The 18572-nt window shown below is 36.1% G+C and overlaps 1 protein-coding gene across 1 annotated transcript in view; it reads right to left on the reverse strand.

The window, feature by feature from the left end:
• LOC130052886 (uncharacterized) overlaps nucleotides 1–18572 on the reverse strand; it is a 34416-nt gene that overhangs the window by 6095 nt on the left and 9749 nt on the right. The window contains exons 3-6 of the mRNA XM_056159049.1: nucleotides 13163–13375; nucleotides 10504–10601; nucleotides 3732–4919; nucleotides 3611–3632 (exon numbers count right to left, since the gene is read on the reverse strand). Of these exons, the coding sequence (XP_056015024.1) occupies nucleotides 3611–3632; nucleotides 3732–4919; nucleotides 10504–10601; nucleotides 13163–13375 (1521 nt within the window). The remainder of the gene's footprint in view (nucleotides 1–3610; nucleotides 3633–3731; nucleotides 4920–10503; nucleotides 10602–13162; nucleotides 13376–18572) is intronic.

The following is an 18572-nucleotide window of genomic DNA, read 5'->3' on the forward strand; positions in this document are numbered from 1 at the left end:
TTCGCCAAGGGATAAACCTGTAATTATTAAAGATATGACAATCAAATACATCTCTGGGTTAAGAACTACCCAAACTCTAACTGCAATACAATGTCAATTATATACAGTCAGATTTTGCCTCTCACCTAAGATCCAGTCGGTGCAGGAATCCTGAAACATACAATTTATGTCCCCCTTATCGATCAGAGAGATTATTATACCGGCACCAAATTGGAAAAAGGAATGGTAGTTATGAAATAAAGTCAGAAATGATCAATTGTTAACGGACGACGGACAACAAAGGACGCCAGTAAATAGCAAAATGTCGCAATATTGATAATTATGTGACTATAGAGTATCAAAAAAAAAAAATAAATATATCAACACAATGTTCGCATACTTTTTAAGTACAGTCTCTAGAGTATACATGATTACACCCAAAAATGAACATAATTTTGTTTGGAAACTCTGAATCTTGAAATACCTTTCAAGATTCAATGATAAATGCTGATGTTGACAAATTATGTACAAATGTAAGATATTAATTATACCCCCTGCAACAAGTTGTGGGGGGGGGGGGTAATACTGGAATCGGGTTGTCCGTCTGTCTGTTTGTCCGTCCGTCCGTCTGTAGACGCAATGGTTTCCGGGCTCTAAAGCATTATCCTTTCCACCTACCGTCACCATATCATATATATGGACTACCCATGGGGTGAAGATGTTCCCTATCGATTTTGGGGTCAAAAGGTCAAAGGTCAAGCGCACTGGACATCGAAGTAGCAATATGCTTTCCGGGCTCTAAAGCATTATCCTTTCCACTTAGCGTCACCATATCATATATATGGACTACCCATGGGATGAAGATGTTCCCTATCGATTTTGGGGTCAAAAGGTCAAAGGTCACGCGCACTGGATACCGAAGTAGCAATATGGTTTCCAGGCTCTAAAGCGTTATCCTTTCCACCTACAGTCACCATATCATATATATGGACTACCCATGGGATGAAGATGTTCCCTATCGATTTTTGGGTCAAAGGTCAAGCACACTGGACATCGAAGTAGCAATATGGTTTCCGGGCTCTAAAGCGTTATCCTTTCTACCTACAGTCACCATATCATACATATGGACTACCCATGGGATGAAGATGTTCCCTATCGATTTTGGGGTCAAAAGGTCAAAGGTCACTCGCACTGGACATCGAAGTAGCAATATGGTTCGGTTTGTCATGCCATTTGTTTTTTACATTCAGAAAAGAGGTAGTTTATACCTATTACCAACACCCTTTGGGAGATTGGGGTAAGCGGGGGGGTATTCTTAGTGAGCATTGCTCACAGTACCTCTTGTTATGTGATGTTTTTGTTCAAATTCAATATTTCATTTGAAGGTAACTTTAACTTGACTGAGTTATCCTTCTCAACCCCCCACTTCCCAGCTTCCTCTGAAAAAAATGTAGATAAATAGCGCAAGAAAAATAATTAAAACAAAAGGTACATGGGCCACATCGCTCACATTAATTAATTTAGCTTGATTGTTCAGTTACTGTGATTTTTAAAAGATTGTTTGTCATCTTTATTCCCATGAAAAATATTGACTTTATGTTGTAATCTAGCCTAGCCCGATAGGGTCATAGGATAACGCTATTTACACCACACAAGATAAAAGAACGAATTTTACCCCTACATACCAGAAGGCTCTATTACAATGCGTATATTCTTCCATCTATTAATTACAGCTTGACTATTTGAGATAATACCTCCAAACTGTCTAATTTACAAAAAAAAAAAAAAAAAAAAAAAAGAGCTGCAGGGATAATTATGGATGCAAGTCCAGATTACTCTTCTAAACCATTGTTGGAGAAACTTAGTGAGCTGACAGCTTATGAGCTACTTGATTTACACAAATACATTTTTCGCGGTTTCTTCCTAAAAGTATTTGAAAATTCAAGGTAAAGGCTGAAAGGTTCAAAATTTTGGAACAAAAAGGTTTTGTCACAGGGAATGCATACATTAATTAAAAAAGATGCATCACTCATCAATCAAAGCTTATGTGCAAGGTTAAAGTTTCGGTTATAGCTTTACAACGTGGATTAAACTCCAAGATCAAGGTCTTTGATAGCAAAAAAGGCCTGTCGCAAGGAATATAAATATGAAATATACGAGCCACACCACTCTCAATTCAAAAGTATTCAGCAAGCTTCCAGTTTCAGATATACAGGACAAAAACAATACACAGCACTGCCTTTGATAACGGAGGCATTACAATTTAATCAAACAACTTAGGAACATTTGCATGTTGATATGATTTAGTACAGTCCTAATAATCCCAAAAATAATTTGTTTTAATTCCTTGTATATTTCCATATAAGTCTTTGATTTCCTATTGTGGATCAACTCTACTTCCTAGGTTTCACGAATTAAACATAAAATTTACACTGCCTTAAAATGCTTGCATATCAATACGACTAATCATGACAAAACTGTTCTTGGAAAGATTGTAAAGATTTGTTCGTCTATATTCTCATGTAAAACTTGTATCCCCCATTGTTACCCAACCCTACTTCAGATACACATGTTATGATTTAAATAAATGTGAATCTAAACTACCTAGGGATGCTTGCATATTAGTATGGGTAAATAAGAAAGGTGTATATTGAGTTGTAAACCTTGTTATATATTATGAATAGGTTGGATAAGCAATTTGTTTAAAACGTGGATAAATTAGTGTTCTGTGATAATGTAACGTGTATTTAAGCTTCCTGACACATAACAAATGTAAAAGGAGATACCATAGATAAATGTATATTGGAGGTTCGAGTTTCCTCCATTGTTTACATATAGGTCATAGTGCAATATCCTTTACCCAGGCGCCTATGCAACAACCTTGTACCTAAAGGCGTTTCGTGAGATTGGAATATTAGTTATACATTTAATATCATGTGCGATATTTGATAGACTCAGCTGATATTTACAGGTAGTTAGTATAATCAGACTATACATAGGGACCACTCAGACGTGCAATCACAGGATATAACAATCACAGAACTTAGGGAAGTGTCAGCAGGCTGCGTGGTATTAACAATTTCTGTGGAAGTTAAAATAACAATTTCAGAATTTCGTCTATGTGGGGTGAGAATTTTAGAAATTTAGCTTCGTGGAAATAACAATCTAAGAAATTAGGCTATGAGAGATTAATAATTTTAGAATTTTAGCTATGTTGGAATACTAATTTCAGCTATGAGAGAATACTAATTTTAGAATTTTAGTGAAGTGGAAATAACACTTTCAGAGTTTTAGGTATTCCATGTACGGTAATGGACCAACATATATAATCGTTGACAATGAAACTAGTTTTTAACCGGATGAAAGGTGTCATGAACATAATCACGATCTTCAATTGAATAAAGGAAACTACATGCAATGATTCTTCCCATGACCGCTGTTTATGCATGCATGCACATCTAATTACTTGAAAATAAGTGATTACTTACACCAGCTTACATTTAACGAATATAAGATATCTGAATGACGACGAACATGACTTTTTTTCAGAAACAATCTTTCTGAGACGTTTATGCTACCATTTTTAAACTAATATAATATATTGTTTCATACAATGTTTAAATTTACTCACGTTTTGTTTTGTCCAGAACATCCTATTGAGAAAAACGATATCATCATTATTACTAATGTACATCATATGAATCAAACTACATGGTGGTACGTTAAATACTCTCTATCTAAAGATAAAATACCTTATTCCAATAATATAGGAGGTTTGATTCTATCAGGATATGATGGTTTTCTATTTCGTGTATAGGGCACGTTTGCTTGCCTTTCCCGTGGATTTCTCTCTCTTCAACAAAATAAGCATTGTGTTCACGGAACACTTCCTGCTTTGAGCATTGATATCCTACAGTGTACATGATTTCCTTGTGAAAGTTACTGGTTAGATCATTGAGTAATCTTTCAATATCGTCGCGGATTTCCAATGTGACATTTTTTGAGATTGAATCTCTGTTGCGCTGATAAACCTGAAGTTGAATGGAATATCTATTCACAGCAAGAACTACAATGTGGTTTTTATAGACAAAATACGCCAAGTTTTTATATAAAGGAAGACGTTCGTCATTTGGGAATCTCCATTCTCCTCTGGTCTTTGTCAAACAAGCAACAATCAGACGGAAATAAATGAAATATGGCAGAAAAAGAAATCGAAAGACCAATACTGATGTTTTACTTTCAATGGATTGCAAATGTTCCTCTTGTTGGATAGCAAATGTCGTCTTGTTCATGCAAGGAATATAATGTGCCTGTTTACCAATAAAGAGGAGACCAAGACGTTCCATGTATTGTAGCAAGTTTGCTTTGTCATCGCGATCAATTTGAAAGTTCAGAGTGCCCCAAAGTTTCATCAATAAATTGTCTTGTATATGGCCGTTTTCGTTAAACTCTAACCAATCGCGGTTGTTTTCGACAATATCCCTGACATGGTTTGGATCGGTTATTATGTTCTTAAAGGAATCAACAAACCACTGGATGTCAATGATGACAGTTTCGTCAAGAGATCTCTCGTCAAAGTGTAGTATAACGCCTATCTCGTGGTAGAATTTCAGGATATCTCTGATTTGTGTGTATTTCTCTTCGTTTCTCCCAAAACAACTTCCCGATAATTCTTCAACTGATATCATTCTTTTCCCCCGTCCTCTGAGTTCTCGGAGTACGACTTCAGACAGCGCCCAGTCTGTAGGAATGGTTTCCTTCCATCTGTCTTGTTGAGCAATTGAAACCATACACTTCTCTAGGTCAGGTAGCGTGTCTTGGAATGATGACCCATCCGACTTAAAACCTAGAACGAAGCAGCGTTCTCTGGTTAAGTGTGACTTCAGATGTTGGTTGTGTTCTAGGAAATCCAGTATGCTGTTGTAGAGTGTGTTAGAATTCTAAAACCCAAATTATGAGAATTTAAAATAGAATCATATTAAATTCTTGAAAATACAAATGTTTATTATAACGCATTATTCAAATGTTACTAAAGATCAGGGAAATATATTGCACAAATCTGGTCAAGTATGTAAAATAGTTTCATGGATTTCATGGATTAGTAAGCTCTGCGTTGAAAATATCTGATTACAAATTAGCGTTATTGCACTCTTGCTGAACCAAAGAATACGAGCCATACATTATAGTAGAGGTTGTGGTAGTCAGTTATGGAATGTTGCATTGTTTGTTTGATATTCGTGGGATTGGTTAACTATATATCGTTAACCGATCGGTGACTGTATTATCTGTCATAATACTATACATCTCATTGCGATCCAGCCTCACCCTGGAATGTTGCATCATCAAGCAGTCCATTTGCAGTGTTGTTGCAAATATTAATGATACAGACCCTGAAGCGTACAACTACACCACTTGTACAGAACGGTACGAAACGATTCTTGCACGGAACGGTGGACGGTTTGCACGAAACGCTGAACGGTTTGCACGGAACGGTGAACGGTTCGCACGAACTGCTGATCACTTTGTAGGCGTGACATACACGCTTTGTGAACGGTCTGCATGAAATGATAGACATGATCTGCACGATTTCAATTTTTAGCATAATTTTGGTTCTTCTTGGGATTAGTTTAAACATGAAATAATTTCAATATAATGCTAATATTCTAGAAGCTTGAGAAAGAAATGATAATTATCCATTTTAAAATGATTGCTCGTGTATGACGTGGTAAATTATATTGTTACGCATTAGCTCAATGGATGATGAACATGTTGGCATAAAACAAATGGATATTGTTTACATTCGGATATAAAAGAAACAGATGAAAAGATTGGGTCGATATGGAATACGGATTATTAAATTTTATTGATCCATTGCTCTATCTAATTCATTCAAACTGAAAGTGAAATGGTCGCGTCTGTTTTGCTATTCTTGTACATTCAATCTGAGCGTAGTTAAAATACATGTGCAATTTGTGTATTCCAGGCTTCTTCTCAATACAGATGTTAAATAAACAATTTTGTATACGTGTATGACAAGAGGTAAGATGATTTAAAAAAAACTTCTCGTCTGGCAAGACTGGGATATTTTCGGGCGGGGGTGGGGGGGGGGGTGTTGTTGAGGGTTGGGTGTGAACGGTCTGTACGAAACGGTAGGGGTGACCTGCAGGCTCTGATTTTTTTTGGCAGTGTTTGGGTCTTCCTACGATTAGTTCAAATTAGAAATAGTTTCAATACAGTGGTAATAATTATACTAGATATTAACAAAGGTTGAGAAAAAAATGATATTGATCCATTCTAAAATGATTGCTCGTGTACGACGCGGTGAATTTCAGTATTTCATACACTTGGCCTTGTTACTAATTTGTAGATCTCATCATCCGTTCAACATTTCTGAAGATTCCATTTATCTACTAGACCTGATTTTTGAGTAATACCAATTTTATGTTCCAAGGTTCTAATGTTCTAATATAATCATGTCCATGTGTCCCTTGTAAATAAAAACCAGTTTTTTAAAGAATTTGTTATTGCCCTTTTAGTTAATCAAAACGTTTAACAAGCCAAAGAGTTTTGCTGTTTCCAGAATAACATAAGGTACAGGGCATAAGCATGGTATCTTTATTGAAAACCAATCAAAACTTGGGGTTACGAAATCAAACTTTTTTTTTAAAAAACTTAAACCAACATAGAACCTATATTTGAGAAAATAGATTATGATATTAATATCAGGGGAGGCTCCATGTCATTTTCACAAAGGGTGGGGTCCGAATTATATTTAGGTAACTCATTTTTTCCATGGGGTTCCAATGTCTTTGGTGTAAATATCAGTAATAAATATTTGAAACTCATAAATCCCAGGGTGGAAGGACGTCACATTTAGGCTCCCTTAACCCTAATCTCCTCCCCCACTGAATCTGCTTCATGTTTTAATTATCAATAGCACAGATTGACCCTTTTAAATATTTCTTTTATTTATTTATTTTTAAATAGAGACCATCCATGCATCCACGTGTTAAATAAGATACATGCGCATGTATTGTGTATACCTACTTTTAAATCAATACTCACATTTAAATGAGAACTTATCATTATCTGAACCCGTGGGGATCCGAGTTAGAATAGGTCCTCAGTACCCCGTTGCTTATCGTAAGAGGCGACTAAATGGGGCGGTCCTTCGGATGAGACCGCAAAAACCTAGGTCACGTGTCACAGCAGGTGTGGCACGATAAACATCCCTCCCTGCTCAAAGGTCATAAGGGCCAAGCATAGGCCTCAATTTTGCAAGTCATCAACAGCAATGGTGACGTCCCCATATAGGTGAAAAATTCTTGAGCGGGACGTTAACCAATATACAATTATTTATTATTATCTGTATTTATAGACCAAAGGATGTTTGGTGCATTTCTCACTTTTTCTCTCTTTATTGAATTACATTGAATTTATTGCGGATTTTGTGTACTGTATTATGGCGTCTCATTAAAACCTCCAGAATTCTTGAATCGTAAATCTAACCATACAATATTCATGCAATAAGTTTACCCTCACCAGGAATGGATCCAATATTTCAACTTGGGGGAGGGGGCAGTAGGTCGCGGGGCGAAGTTCTAGTGGGGGTCAGGGAACGGAAGCTCTTGGATTCTAATGAATTCGTAAGGCAAGAATAACGTTTTTTTTATAAGACATCTTCATCATTCCTTTTAGTCATGAATGATTGGTGATGAGCATAACAAAACTTACCTTTATAAATGACATATTTAGAGGATCCCCCCCACCCGTAAATGTTCATCTTTTTTTTATTTATTTCTTGATCCTCGTCGCACAAACAATAAAGTAATACAAAAGTAGAGTGTATTCCTATTTCACTGGGATGTTTTTGAATATATTAATTAAGTTAATAATCGCTAATAAACTCTAAGTTCCTATTTGAAAAAAACAACAACAAACGAACAAATAACGAACAAATCATTTAACTGCAGTGTGTCTGATGTTCAAACAAAGGGACAATTATCGCCCGACTTGTGTCATTCAGTTACCAGTATTAAAACATAATTATTGTATAGAAACAAGGATTCTGAATACACCCATATAATGGTTAAAACACATGTACTGTCGGTACGGCGTCCAGCCAAAATATCACAAGCAAGTAGGTAAGGCACGCTAAAGAACCCTCACTTCTCAATGGCCGTAAGAGCCGAGCATAGGCCTAAGTTTAAAGCCCTTCACCGGTCTTGGTGACGTCTCTATATGAGTGAAAAATTCTCGAGTGAGACGTTAAGCAAGATACAATCAATCAATCAATCAATACTTACAGATTAACTATCGGGATAAGTAAAGTGAATATCGGGAGATGTAGACTCAATATCCTTCTGTTGTAATCCCACGGTATTTTAAAACGAACTCGATATGTAAATCTTCCGAATCTCAGTCAATATATAGCAGGGTACTGCCAAACAAGTTGTTGTAATAAGGATTTCAACAGTCTTGTTAAAAGTCAGCATATCACATATTTTATGGTCGTTATAACGATCTAGTTTGTCAAAGCAATCTGTCATTGGGCCTGGTGCATTCCATACCAATTGATAGACCGTTCTTGGCACTCTGGTTTTGACTACAGATTGTTCCGTTTACCTGACTAAGAGATAGGGCTTACGATAGGTGTGACAGGTCGACAGGGGCTGTTGACTTCTCCTAGGCACCTGCTCTCACCTCTTTTATATCAGGGATTCGTGTTTGCCCAACGTTTCTATTTGATATTCTTTATATGCCTTATAGGAGTTATGATATTGATCACTGCTCGTTATCTTCATCTTTCACCCTCTAGACCCTGTACACTTCTAATTCTAAAAGCACACGATTCTTTATTTATTTGGTAACATAAGGGATGCTCTGCCAACTGTTATTTGTAAACAGATGTGACTTCTCAGTCATTTAGTCATATAAGTAATTGTTACGTCACAATTGACTGAAAATTGTCCCAATCCATTTACAGTAAAAGAGTATTGTAGCTCAGTAAATGCCTGGTTAATATTGAGGGAAATATCAAAATATGTAAGAATTTTTAAAACAATGTTGTCAGCCCAAACGTTTCACGTTCTATGGGCCATCCCCGAAGTATGGAGCCTCGATTGGTCAAAAGTACAGTATTTCCTAAATATTCAAACATTTATAAAGAATTTGCAATGCAACATTGAAGCAAAGATACTAGTTTTGACTGTCAAAATTAAGAGAAAAAAATAGTATTGATTACTGATTACGCAACAAGGGATTGAAATGGGGGATGATGTACGAAACACGACGGATTTATCCACTTAAATGAAATACGTTTGTTAAGCGGTAACGAACGCAATAGTTCAGAATGTTATTCTGAATAATACACAATCTTTATCCGTTTCTTGAAAATCCATTAAAGGGGCTTTAATTGTCATGTTGTCACTAAAATTTGAATTCAATAACAACTGCTCTGCATTATATATTTCAGTAATAACATAAATATTTAATTACTTCAAGACACTTTTTAACCTCGAACCGACACATGGATATGAAAATTCGGTGATTAAATAATTATTGTCTTGCAAGACAATAATTCTTCCTTACATATTTCTTTACTCTAAAAGCGGTTATCTAACGTAGTTTTTTTTTAAAGTCTATCTTGTTCTTGTACAAAATGAAAGTTTTTATTAGTCATTAATATATATTCCTAGCCAATTTAGAGAGTTTGAGAAAAATATGGCTGTCGTCACTTTCACAGCTAATGGTCCTTTAAAAGATTTACGTGATTGTCTCATCAATATCACAATGCAATTATCTTGAAACTAGAAAATATTCAGCTTGGTAATAGTTGTTAGACATATTAGGATTATTAGACAATATTAAGTTTTCAGGTCAGCCCTTAAAATAAGAATCTAGGTGAGGTTAACAGTATATAACAAATAGCTGTGAGTAAGCATACGATGTTCTCAATGGAAATACATTAATAATCAATCAAACACTATGCTGTTTCTTTTAACGCTAAAACATTGGAATCCGATTTTTGTGGTATTAATAATTACATTTGCGGAATATTTTCAATTATAACAATGAAAGGGAATCGTAAGATAAACAGACAGAGGCTATAGTCCTTGTTATAAAACTATCTTACACTCGATCATCCCGCACTTATAATATTCTTTTGATTTATTTGTATTAACTAATCCTGTACGTTTGTCTCAACACAGCATAAACATAGAGATTGATCATTAATTGAAACTATACAATTGAGATATAGTCGTGTTTTCTAACAGTATAGATAGAAAATTAATGTTGGTATTTGAAATGAATAATGACCAGTTGGTTCCTAAAATCTGCAGAATTTCATCATTAAAAGATATAGAAGAACATACTAAGATGGATACCAGTAAGTGTACATTAAAACTACTGTATTATAGATTCACGTTAGTTAAAATAAAGAACAAAATGTATGTTCCTTGTTTATACATTAAAACTAGCGTATTATAGATTTATATTACCTAAAAAGAAAGAACAAGATACCTGTCCTTTGGTTTGATCTAGATGAGTTCCAACGATGATCACTGGGGCGTCATTGTCACAGTAGGTATGTACTGACTTCAACCAAAACAACAAGTACCCTGTAGAAATAAGGCCAACGAACTCAATGAATAGTTTTTCAGACCACGATATTCCACATTTATGAGGCAGACATGATTTTCTTTCTTATTTGGTTTTAGCAAGATTTATCTTTCCCTTTCAGACTGTCTGTAGCATGGGTTACCTTTCCTTTCTCATGTATATAATTGATTGACTGTTTATTTTACGTCCCATCGATAATTTTTTACTCAAATTTAGACGTCACCAGCTGTGGGTGAAATACCATAAATTTAGACCTATCCTTAGCACCCAGCGCCGTAACAATGAGGATTATTTAACGTGCCAACGCCTGTCGCGAGAAAGGAGTTTGATATTAGGGTATTATCTAAAAGACCAGTGATTCTCAATTCTAAATGTCGAGTGTTATGCGAAGGAGCAATTACTATCTATAGTAACGTTTTAGGCTTTACGCGGTCGAGACGCGAGTAGACCTCGAACTCACGACCTTCCGGTTACGTAGCGAAAGATGCCGTGGGGATTTGGGTTAGAATAGGTCATCAGTACTACTGTTTGTCGTAAAAGGCGACTGAATGGGGTGGTCCTTGTGATTGAGACCACGAAAACTAAGGTCCCATGTCACAGTAGGTGTGACACGATTAAGATCCTTTCCTGCTCAAAGACCGTACAAACGCCGAACATAGGCCTACATTTTGCAGCCCTTCACCGGCAATGGCGACGTCTCCATTTGAGAGAAATATTCTCGAGAGTGACGTTAAACAATATAAAATCAATCAATTTCTACCACTGAGCAACCGCGAACGGTCTCGTGTATATGGTGTATAAAGAAGCAATAAAATTTATATAAAATAGCTTTATATTACTTACTATTATCCGTATGCCAAATTCTGAAACACTTACACCTAAATAATTATGTATTCAATGATTATTCCATTCATATCTAATTAATTACACTTAGCAATTTTGCGTATGAGAGAATTTTTGAATTGAGGCAATCTACTGACAAATAAGTTGGTGTTTGAAGGAATTCAAGTCTCGTTTAAAGGAAATATTTCGCAAATTATATGGTTATTTTGATGATCTTATTTGCAAATACAGCCTGTCATTAGGTTTAATGTGGTCTCAACTGTGTATATACTTTCGAGATACGGATCCACTCAGACTGTTATCGCGCTTTAAACGTAATTGTAGGGCATATGTCACATTCGGACTACAATAGCAGGTAGAACTGTCTTAGTGGGACTAATACCCACGAAGGACACAGTGGATGGTGAGAAATAGTGAATGTGTGCTAATTAAAGAATTATCGCATTCTTTTGACATGAAAATTCTGGAGAGCAATTAATGTAACATTATATATTCTGCAGAAGTGTGTTACTCAGAATAATGAAGGAGTACTTAATATAATTTCTGAATAATATTACATGGATAACTACTATTTAGCGTGCTTGAGCAAGAAAACGTCACAGCAAAGCTCCATTATATACATAATATATACACAAATTTTGCATCAAATCTGTTAATTGGTTTATAAAATATACATTGAAAACTGACAATATCCACTTAATATACCAGGCAACATATGATATATAATTACGATTAATGTTATAGTTCTCCAGATATTGAGCGGACAACATGTGGTCTACCGGCCAACTGACCGACCGACATACCGACCAACCGACAGATGCAACGCAATATGCCCCTTTTCTTTGAAGGGGGAATACATATCTCAATCAAAATAACAGGTGCAGAAGTTCAATATTCATATAAGGTATTTATAAAGTTGTAATGAAATCTGCTCATTGGTGATACAAATATCCTAAGACCAAACGGACGGGGGACGAACATGGTGATTCCAGTATACCACAAACTTCGTCTGCGGGGGTATAACAATTAGATAAGCGCTGTCCTTTGAGTGTATTGGATAATGTGCTTGTCTGGAACAGAAAGTGTAGTAGGAGGTCCACCGGTTTCGTCGCAGTTGATGCACAGTGTCGTTTATCAATATATATTGTGTCCTCTTTCATGGAGGAAAAGTTCAAAAACCCAATGTTCGAAACTCGTTTTAAATCCTACTTTAAATTTTCAAAAGCAAATGCATTATGAAATACTCAGTGTATCTGTTCCTGGCTTGGATTTCTAAAAACAAAATCCTAAACTTAACTACCTTTTAACATGGAATTCTTGTTCATATTTGAACGTGAAATTTATTTAAATCGATGTTGATGTTGAATAGGTGTGATATGTGTTTCGCGTGAAATAAGACCAATACTTTCAACCTGAGGTTCAAGTGAATCGCATTTTAAGTTAAGGTCACTTTGATGTGAAATTCATGTTCAATGCACGAAAAAAAGCCATTCACATGTTAAGGTGAAGCACATTTGAATGTATCGAGGATACTATGATTATTGCCAACACACTATTTCAAGTGCAATATAGTAAATATCACCAAAATAATAAAGAAAGCTGGTGAAAATCCGTATACATTACAACAAACACATTAACATTGAACACACTGATGGTTACTACAACCTGGATTGCCCTGAATGTGCTATCTGTGAAAATACTAATTTATTTCACTTACCCCCGTAGCTCCAGTCAGTAAACATGGTCCCTTCCTGTTCACAGAGTGAAGGGTCAACTTTCTCATCAAATGCCTTAGACATGTTGAGGACTAGAAGATAGAAGGCTCTTCTGCTGAGGTAGACCTGGTGACACGCGTAATAGGCACACTGTCCACCAAAGTCCAAAATACTCAAGAGTTGTTTCCCTTCTTTATCTGTGTCAACTGGTAGCTCTATTAGGAAAATGTCGAAACACAAGTATAGGATAGATAATTCAAAACATTGGATTGTGTTCGATTCTTTAAAAGATTATTTCTTATGAATATCTCTACCCATATGAATATCATCAGATCCAAAATTCAGTAGGTATTTTGCTTGCTTCCCCTGGATATCCGGGTTAGAATAGGTCCTCATTACCCCTTGCTTGTCGTAAGAGGCGACTAAATGGGGCACTCCTTCGGATGAGGCCGCATAAATCGAGGCCCGTGTTACAGCGGGTGTGGCACGATAAATATTCCTTCTTTCCTCAATGGCTATAAGCGCCGAGCATAGGGCTAAATGTTGCAGCCCTTTGCCGGCAATGGTAACGTTTTCATATAAGTGAAAGGTTCTCTAGAGGGACGTTAAACAATATACAATCAATCAACAATACTTTGCTTGCAAGTTCACGTCTCATTCCATACCCGTTCATTCATTTAGATGGGGATATTCAAAACGCCAAATTTCTTCATATTTTTTGCTTGATTGTGAATGCTAGAAAATTATTTTCTGGTATCTTCTCAATTCCGAATTGTCTAATGATACATGTAATTGCTCGATTTTTTTTTACCTTTGCACTTAAGTATTCAATTTTGTTCAATTAAAAGACCATGTCCCCTTTAAAAGGGATATAATAAACAAAGCAAAAAAAAATTTGAAGGTCATTTAAAATTCTTCTCGAGAACCCCTCGCTCAGAAAATATTTTATCTACCTGAGAGTTTTCTGACATAATGAATATTCCAGTTTCTTGAAAGCATAACTCCCGTAGAGGGGTGGGACCACAAAAGGGGGGGGGGGTCAACGTGTTGCATGCGAATATACCAGAAATAATATTTGAAAAGGTTTTGCTCAAGAACTACTTGTCCATAAAATTTGAAATTTACAAGAAGGTTTCCTGATATTGCATATTCAATTATGTTCAAATCATGACCCCAGGGAATAGGATGTGGCTACAAACAGGGATAAAAATTATCAAAAGAATATAAATACAAGTAAACTCAAAAAGAGCACAATTTGTGCTAATGAAATTCCAACATACTGTTTGAAAATCCGAATACCACATATTACGAAAATATTATGAATGAGGAACTACGGCATAGTTTTAACATCGACTTCAGAGTACTTGTGCGTATAATCAGAGTGTAGTTTAATAGTTGAATGACTGATCACAAGATATGCATACTTCATTTTCAAAATTTTCTTGAAGAAGCGAATTTCTATGATGTCAAAACGTTTAGTCTTTAATTCACCTCGAGGAATGGTCGCGTAAGCTCGTAAATGTTTTATAATTTGGCGTTGTTGATATGAGAAAAGTTTTGTGAAAACTTCCTTAGAATCTTTTTTTTTAGAATCTACATTTGATTTATACCACTCCTGGCATATTTCGTGGAACAATACGTTTCTCCTTCACATCAGTTTTAAATATGTTCGCGTGACCTTATCCTTGAAGTTTGACCTACTTCGTACAACTCTGACCTAATCCATATCTCTTAAACGATTTAAGGCAGAACTTTCATATTTTGTAGACAGATTTCTTGTAACAAAATCTTTCATTTCATGTCACGGTATATGACTTTGTGATATTGGCCTTATCCAGAACAGCAAGGTAATATTAGTCAGGTTTGTTTTGAGTCACCCCATATTATGTGAATTCCTTTTCAGCTTATAGTGTGACCTTTGGGGCTAGGTTGAAACAACAAATTATTCACTGAAATAAAGATTGAAATCAAAGGCCTGAAGGGCCTGAGAGTCGACTCGCACTTCATTATTAACTGGAATAGGTAATATTGAAGGAGCAAGATAGTAGTAATCAAGGATGACGAACATCGTGTGTGTAAGTTTGCATATACACGCTTCTTTTAGCAGGATTTATACTTTAATGCACCATGCCTTTGTATTTTTAAGTGACTGAATTTGACTAAGCCATGACCCCTGTCATTCAAATTACATAATATACATATCCAACATGGATGTAAAGAGTCATTGCTAACTGATGATCGTGCTGAACAATCCATGATGTACAAATGGTAAGAATTGGAGGTAAATCATTATGCAGTCATATAATACTTATATCACAAAAGAAAACCCTCAGATAAGCACCACAGTGGTTGTAAGAAGACACCATCCAACAAAACAATTTAGCAAATCAATTCCTTGAGCTTAACCTTTAGTCAATGGTACAATGACTATGTAGTTGACATCTGTAAGAAACATCACTGTTTTACTGTACTGACTTTCAGCGCATATTTTGAGAGTTTATTCAGCAACTAGTCATAAAATGCTACCATCAAAACAATAAAGAAAAACAAGATTGCTACACGTAGCCATGTCCCCCACCGCCGCAAAAAAAAGTTGAAACACAAAAGTCTCATAACTCCTGTAAGATTTGTCGAATTAAAATGACGGCGCAATATGATCAACTACATACGGTGACTAACAATCCTACAACATTTGAACAAAATCCGTTGAGCGTTTTCAGAGGAGTTGCGTCCACAAAGTGTTTCTATAATGTAGCATTTACAAATTCAACAAAGTTCCATAACTCCTGTAAAATTTGTCGAATCAATATGGTGGCATAATATGATCAACTACACATGGTGACTAACAATCCCACATTATATGAACAAAATCCATCGAGCGGTTTCTGAGGAGGTGCGTCCACAATGTGATCCTATAGTGTAGCATGTAAAAATTCAACAAAGTCCCATAACTCCTGTAAAAATTGTCGAATCAAAATGGCAGCAAAATATGATCAACTAGACATGGGGATTAACAATCCTACAAAATATGAACACAATCCCTTGAGCGGTTTCTGAGGAGTTGCGTCCACAATGTGAAGTGGGACGGACGGACGGACGGACGCACGAACACTGGTGTTTTATGTCCCCTTCCGCGTTGCGGTGAGGGACAAAAATCGCTAAAACGCATCAAAGATGCGTATGTCCGAGATGAAGTTTGAAATGTGTTCGGTCGCAATAGGTATATAGTGTGATGATGACCTTGAGCTTTGGATTTCAATAGCAACATGAATCTTGAATGTCATCAGGATTTGAAGTCTGATAAACATGCACCAGCAAGTACATGTATAAAAGTTAGAGACAAACTCAAATCTACAGTATATAGTAATAAAGAGATCTTGACCTTTGACCTTAAAATAAACCTTCCTCTTTTGGATGTGATCAAAATATGCAAGTCTGACAAAGACGCACCAAGTAGTATGAACGTTAGAGACCGGGTAAGCTCAGTCCGTGGCATTTAATGACAAAGCGATCTTGGCCTTTGTCCTTTTGACCTCAAAATAAATAGGAACCTTCCTCGTTTGGATGTAAGTTTCACAAAGATGCCCCCAGTAGTATGAAAGTTAGAGATCGAACAAGCTCAAATATATGTCATTTAATGACAGTGACCTTAACCTTCGACTGTTCGACCTCAAAATATATAGGAACCTTCCTCTTTTGAATGTGATTATGTGATGGAAGTCTCACAAAGATGCACCTAAAAGTATGAAAGTTAGAGACCAGACAAGCTAATTGTGGACGCCGCCCGCCCGCTCGACTGGACACCCATCCTTCGCCAATTTAAAAGCCGAGATTTGCTACGCAACTCGGCTAACAATAAATGTTTGTCAAGCAATACAAATATACAACAACACCCCCTACGTGGTGCAGAATTGATAAAAAGGTTATACACATGCATCATTTAATTGATAATAGTACCAAACCATTTCAAGTCAAGACATTGAGTAGACAATATCGTCCTATGTCCAGAATGGACTGACCCTTGGTCTTTGACCATGTGACCTAAAATAAATAGGAATCATCTACTCTGTATGATGTACCAGTGTGCCATGCTTGGTGTCAATCAAGCTACTGATTCTTTAAGTATTGGAGACAATATATTACTATGTCCAGTTTGACCCTTGACCTTTAATCATGTGACCTCAAAATCAATATGGGTCCTCTAATTCTTAAGATGTACCAGTCTTCCAAGTTTGATGTTCATCAAGCAAAGTGTTCTCGAGATATTGAGTGGATAATATATTCCTATGTCCATTTTGACCCTTGCCCTATAACCATGTGACGTTAGAATCATTAGGGGTCATCTGCTCCTTAGAATGTACCAGTGTACCCAGTTTGATGTCTGTCAAGCAAAGGGTCCTCAAGATATTGAACGGACAGTATATTCCTATATCCAGAGTGGACTGACTCTTCACATTTTGACCTAAAATCAATAGGGCTCCCCTTCTACTCATAACCAACCAAATATCATAACAATCAAGTGAATGTTTCCCAATATCTTGAGCGAACATGTGGTCTGCAGACCGACAAGTGCAAAGGAATCCCCCCCCCCCCCCTCTTCTTTGAAAGGGGGCATAAGTAATTGTTTACAGAATCTCATATACAGGCACATGGATTTAGAAATATGGCTAAAATGGGTTTCCGTACTTAGAAAAAAAAACGTAAGTATTGACTACTACGATGACATTAATGGGCTTCCATAATTCTAGAAAAAATTACAATCGGAATAATGTATTAAGCTTATTAATTTACACTCGTATTTAACCAAATTTGATACGCACTCTCTTTTTATGAGAACGGACCCATATTACATACCACTAAAGGTTTTTGACTCATTTTGTTTTAAGTAGTCAATGCAATGTGCACTTAATTTTTCGCCGCGTTAATTACATATCTAAAAGCGTAAAATTGTTTTAAGAAGAAAAAAAATCTTATTTTTAAAACTGCCATGATATTATGATATCGTGACTAGCATATATTTTGTGTACACGTCCTGTGTCACTTGATTTTTTTCAGATTTCTGCATGTTGCACGTTTTTCATGGGTCTGGGAATATGCGATTACTTTTGAAATTTGACTTTCCTGATGCAGTAAACGACTGATGTACTTATCCATCTAAATGCGGCGAAATTTTAGAGGGTTATGTTTGAATTCTTCATTTATTACCAATTAAATTACTGGTTTGGGTTATTGATATGTTTATAATTACCGAGGGGGTCGTTATATCACACCTTAGAACGTCAATTTTCGAAGCTTGGGTGATGTTTTGATTACAACACATTGACCGCTCGCATCGGCTATTTAATTGATATGAAATTAAAAATATCGAGTCTGTTAAAACTTCATTGCTACAAACTCTCGTGCTTTGCTGAA

Source organism: Ostrea edulis, chromosome 3 (assembly GCF_947568905.1).
Source record: "Ostrea edulis chromosome 3, xbOstEdul1.1, whole genome shotgun sequence".
NCBI classification, from domain to species: Eukaryota; Metazoa; Mollusca; class Bivalvia; order Ostreida; family Ostreidae; genus Ostrea; species Ostrea edulis.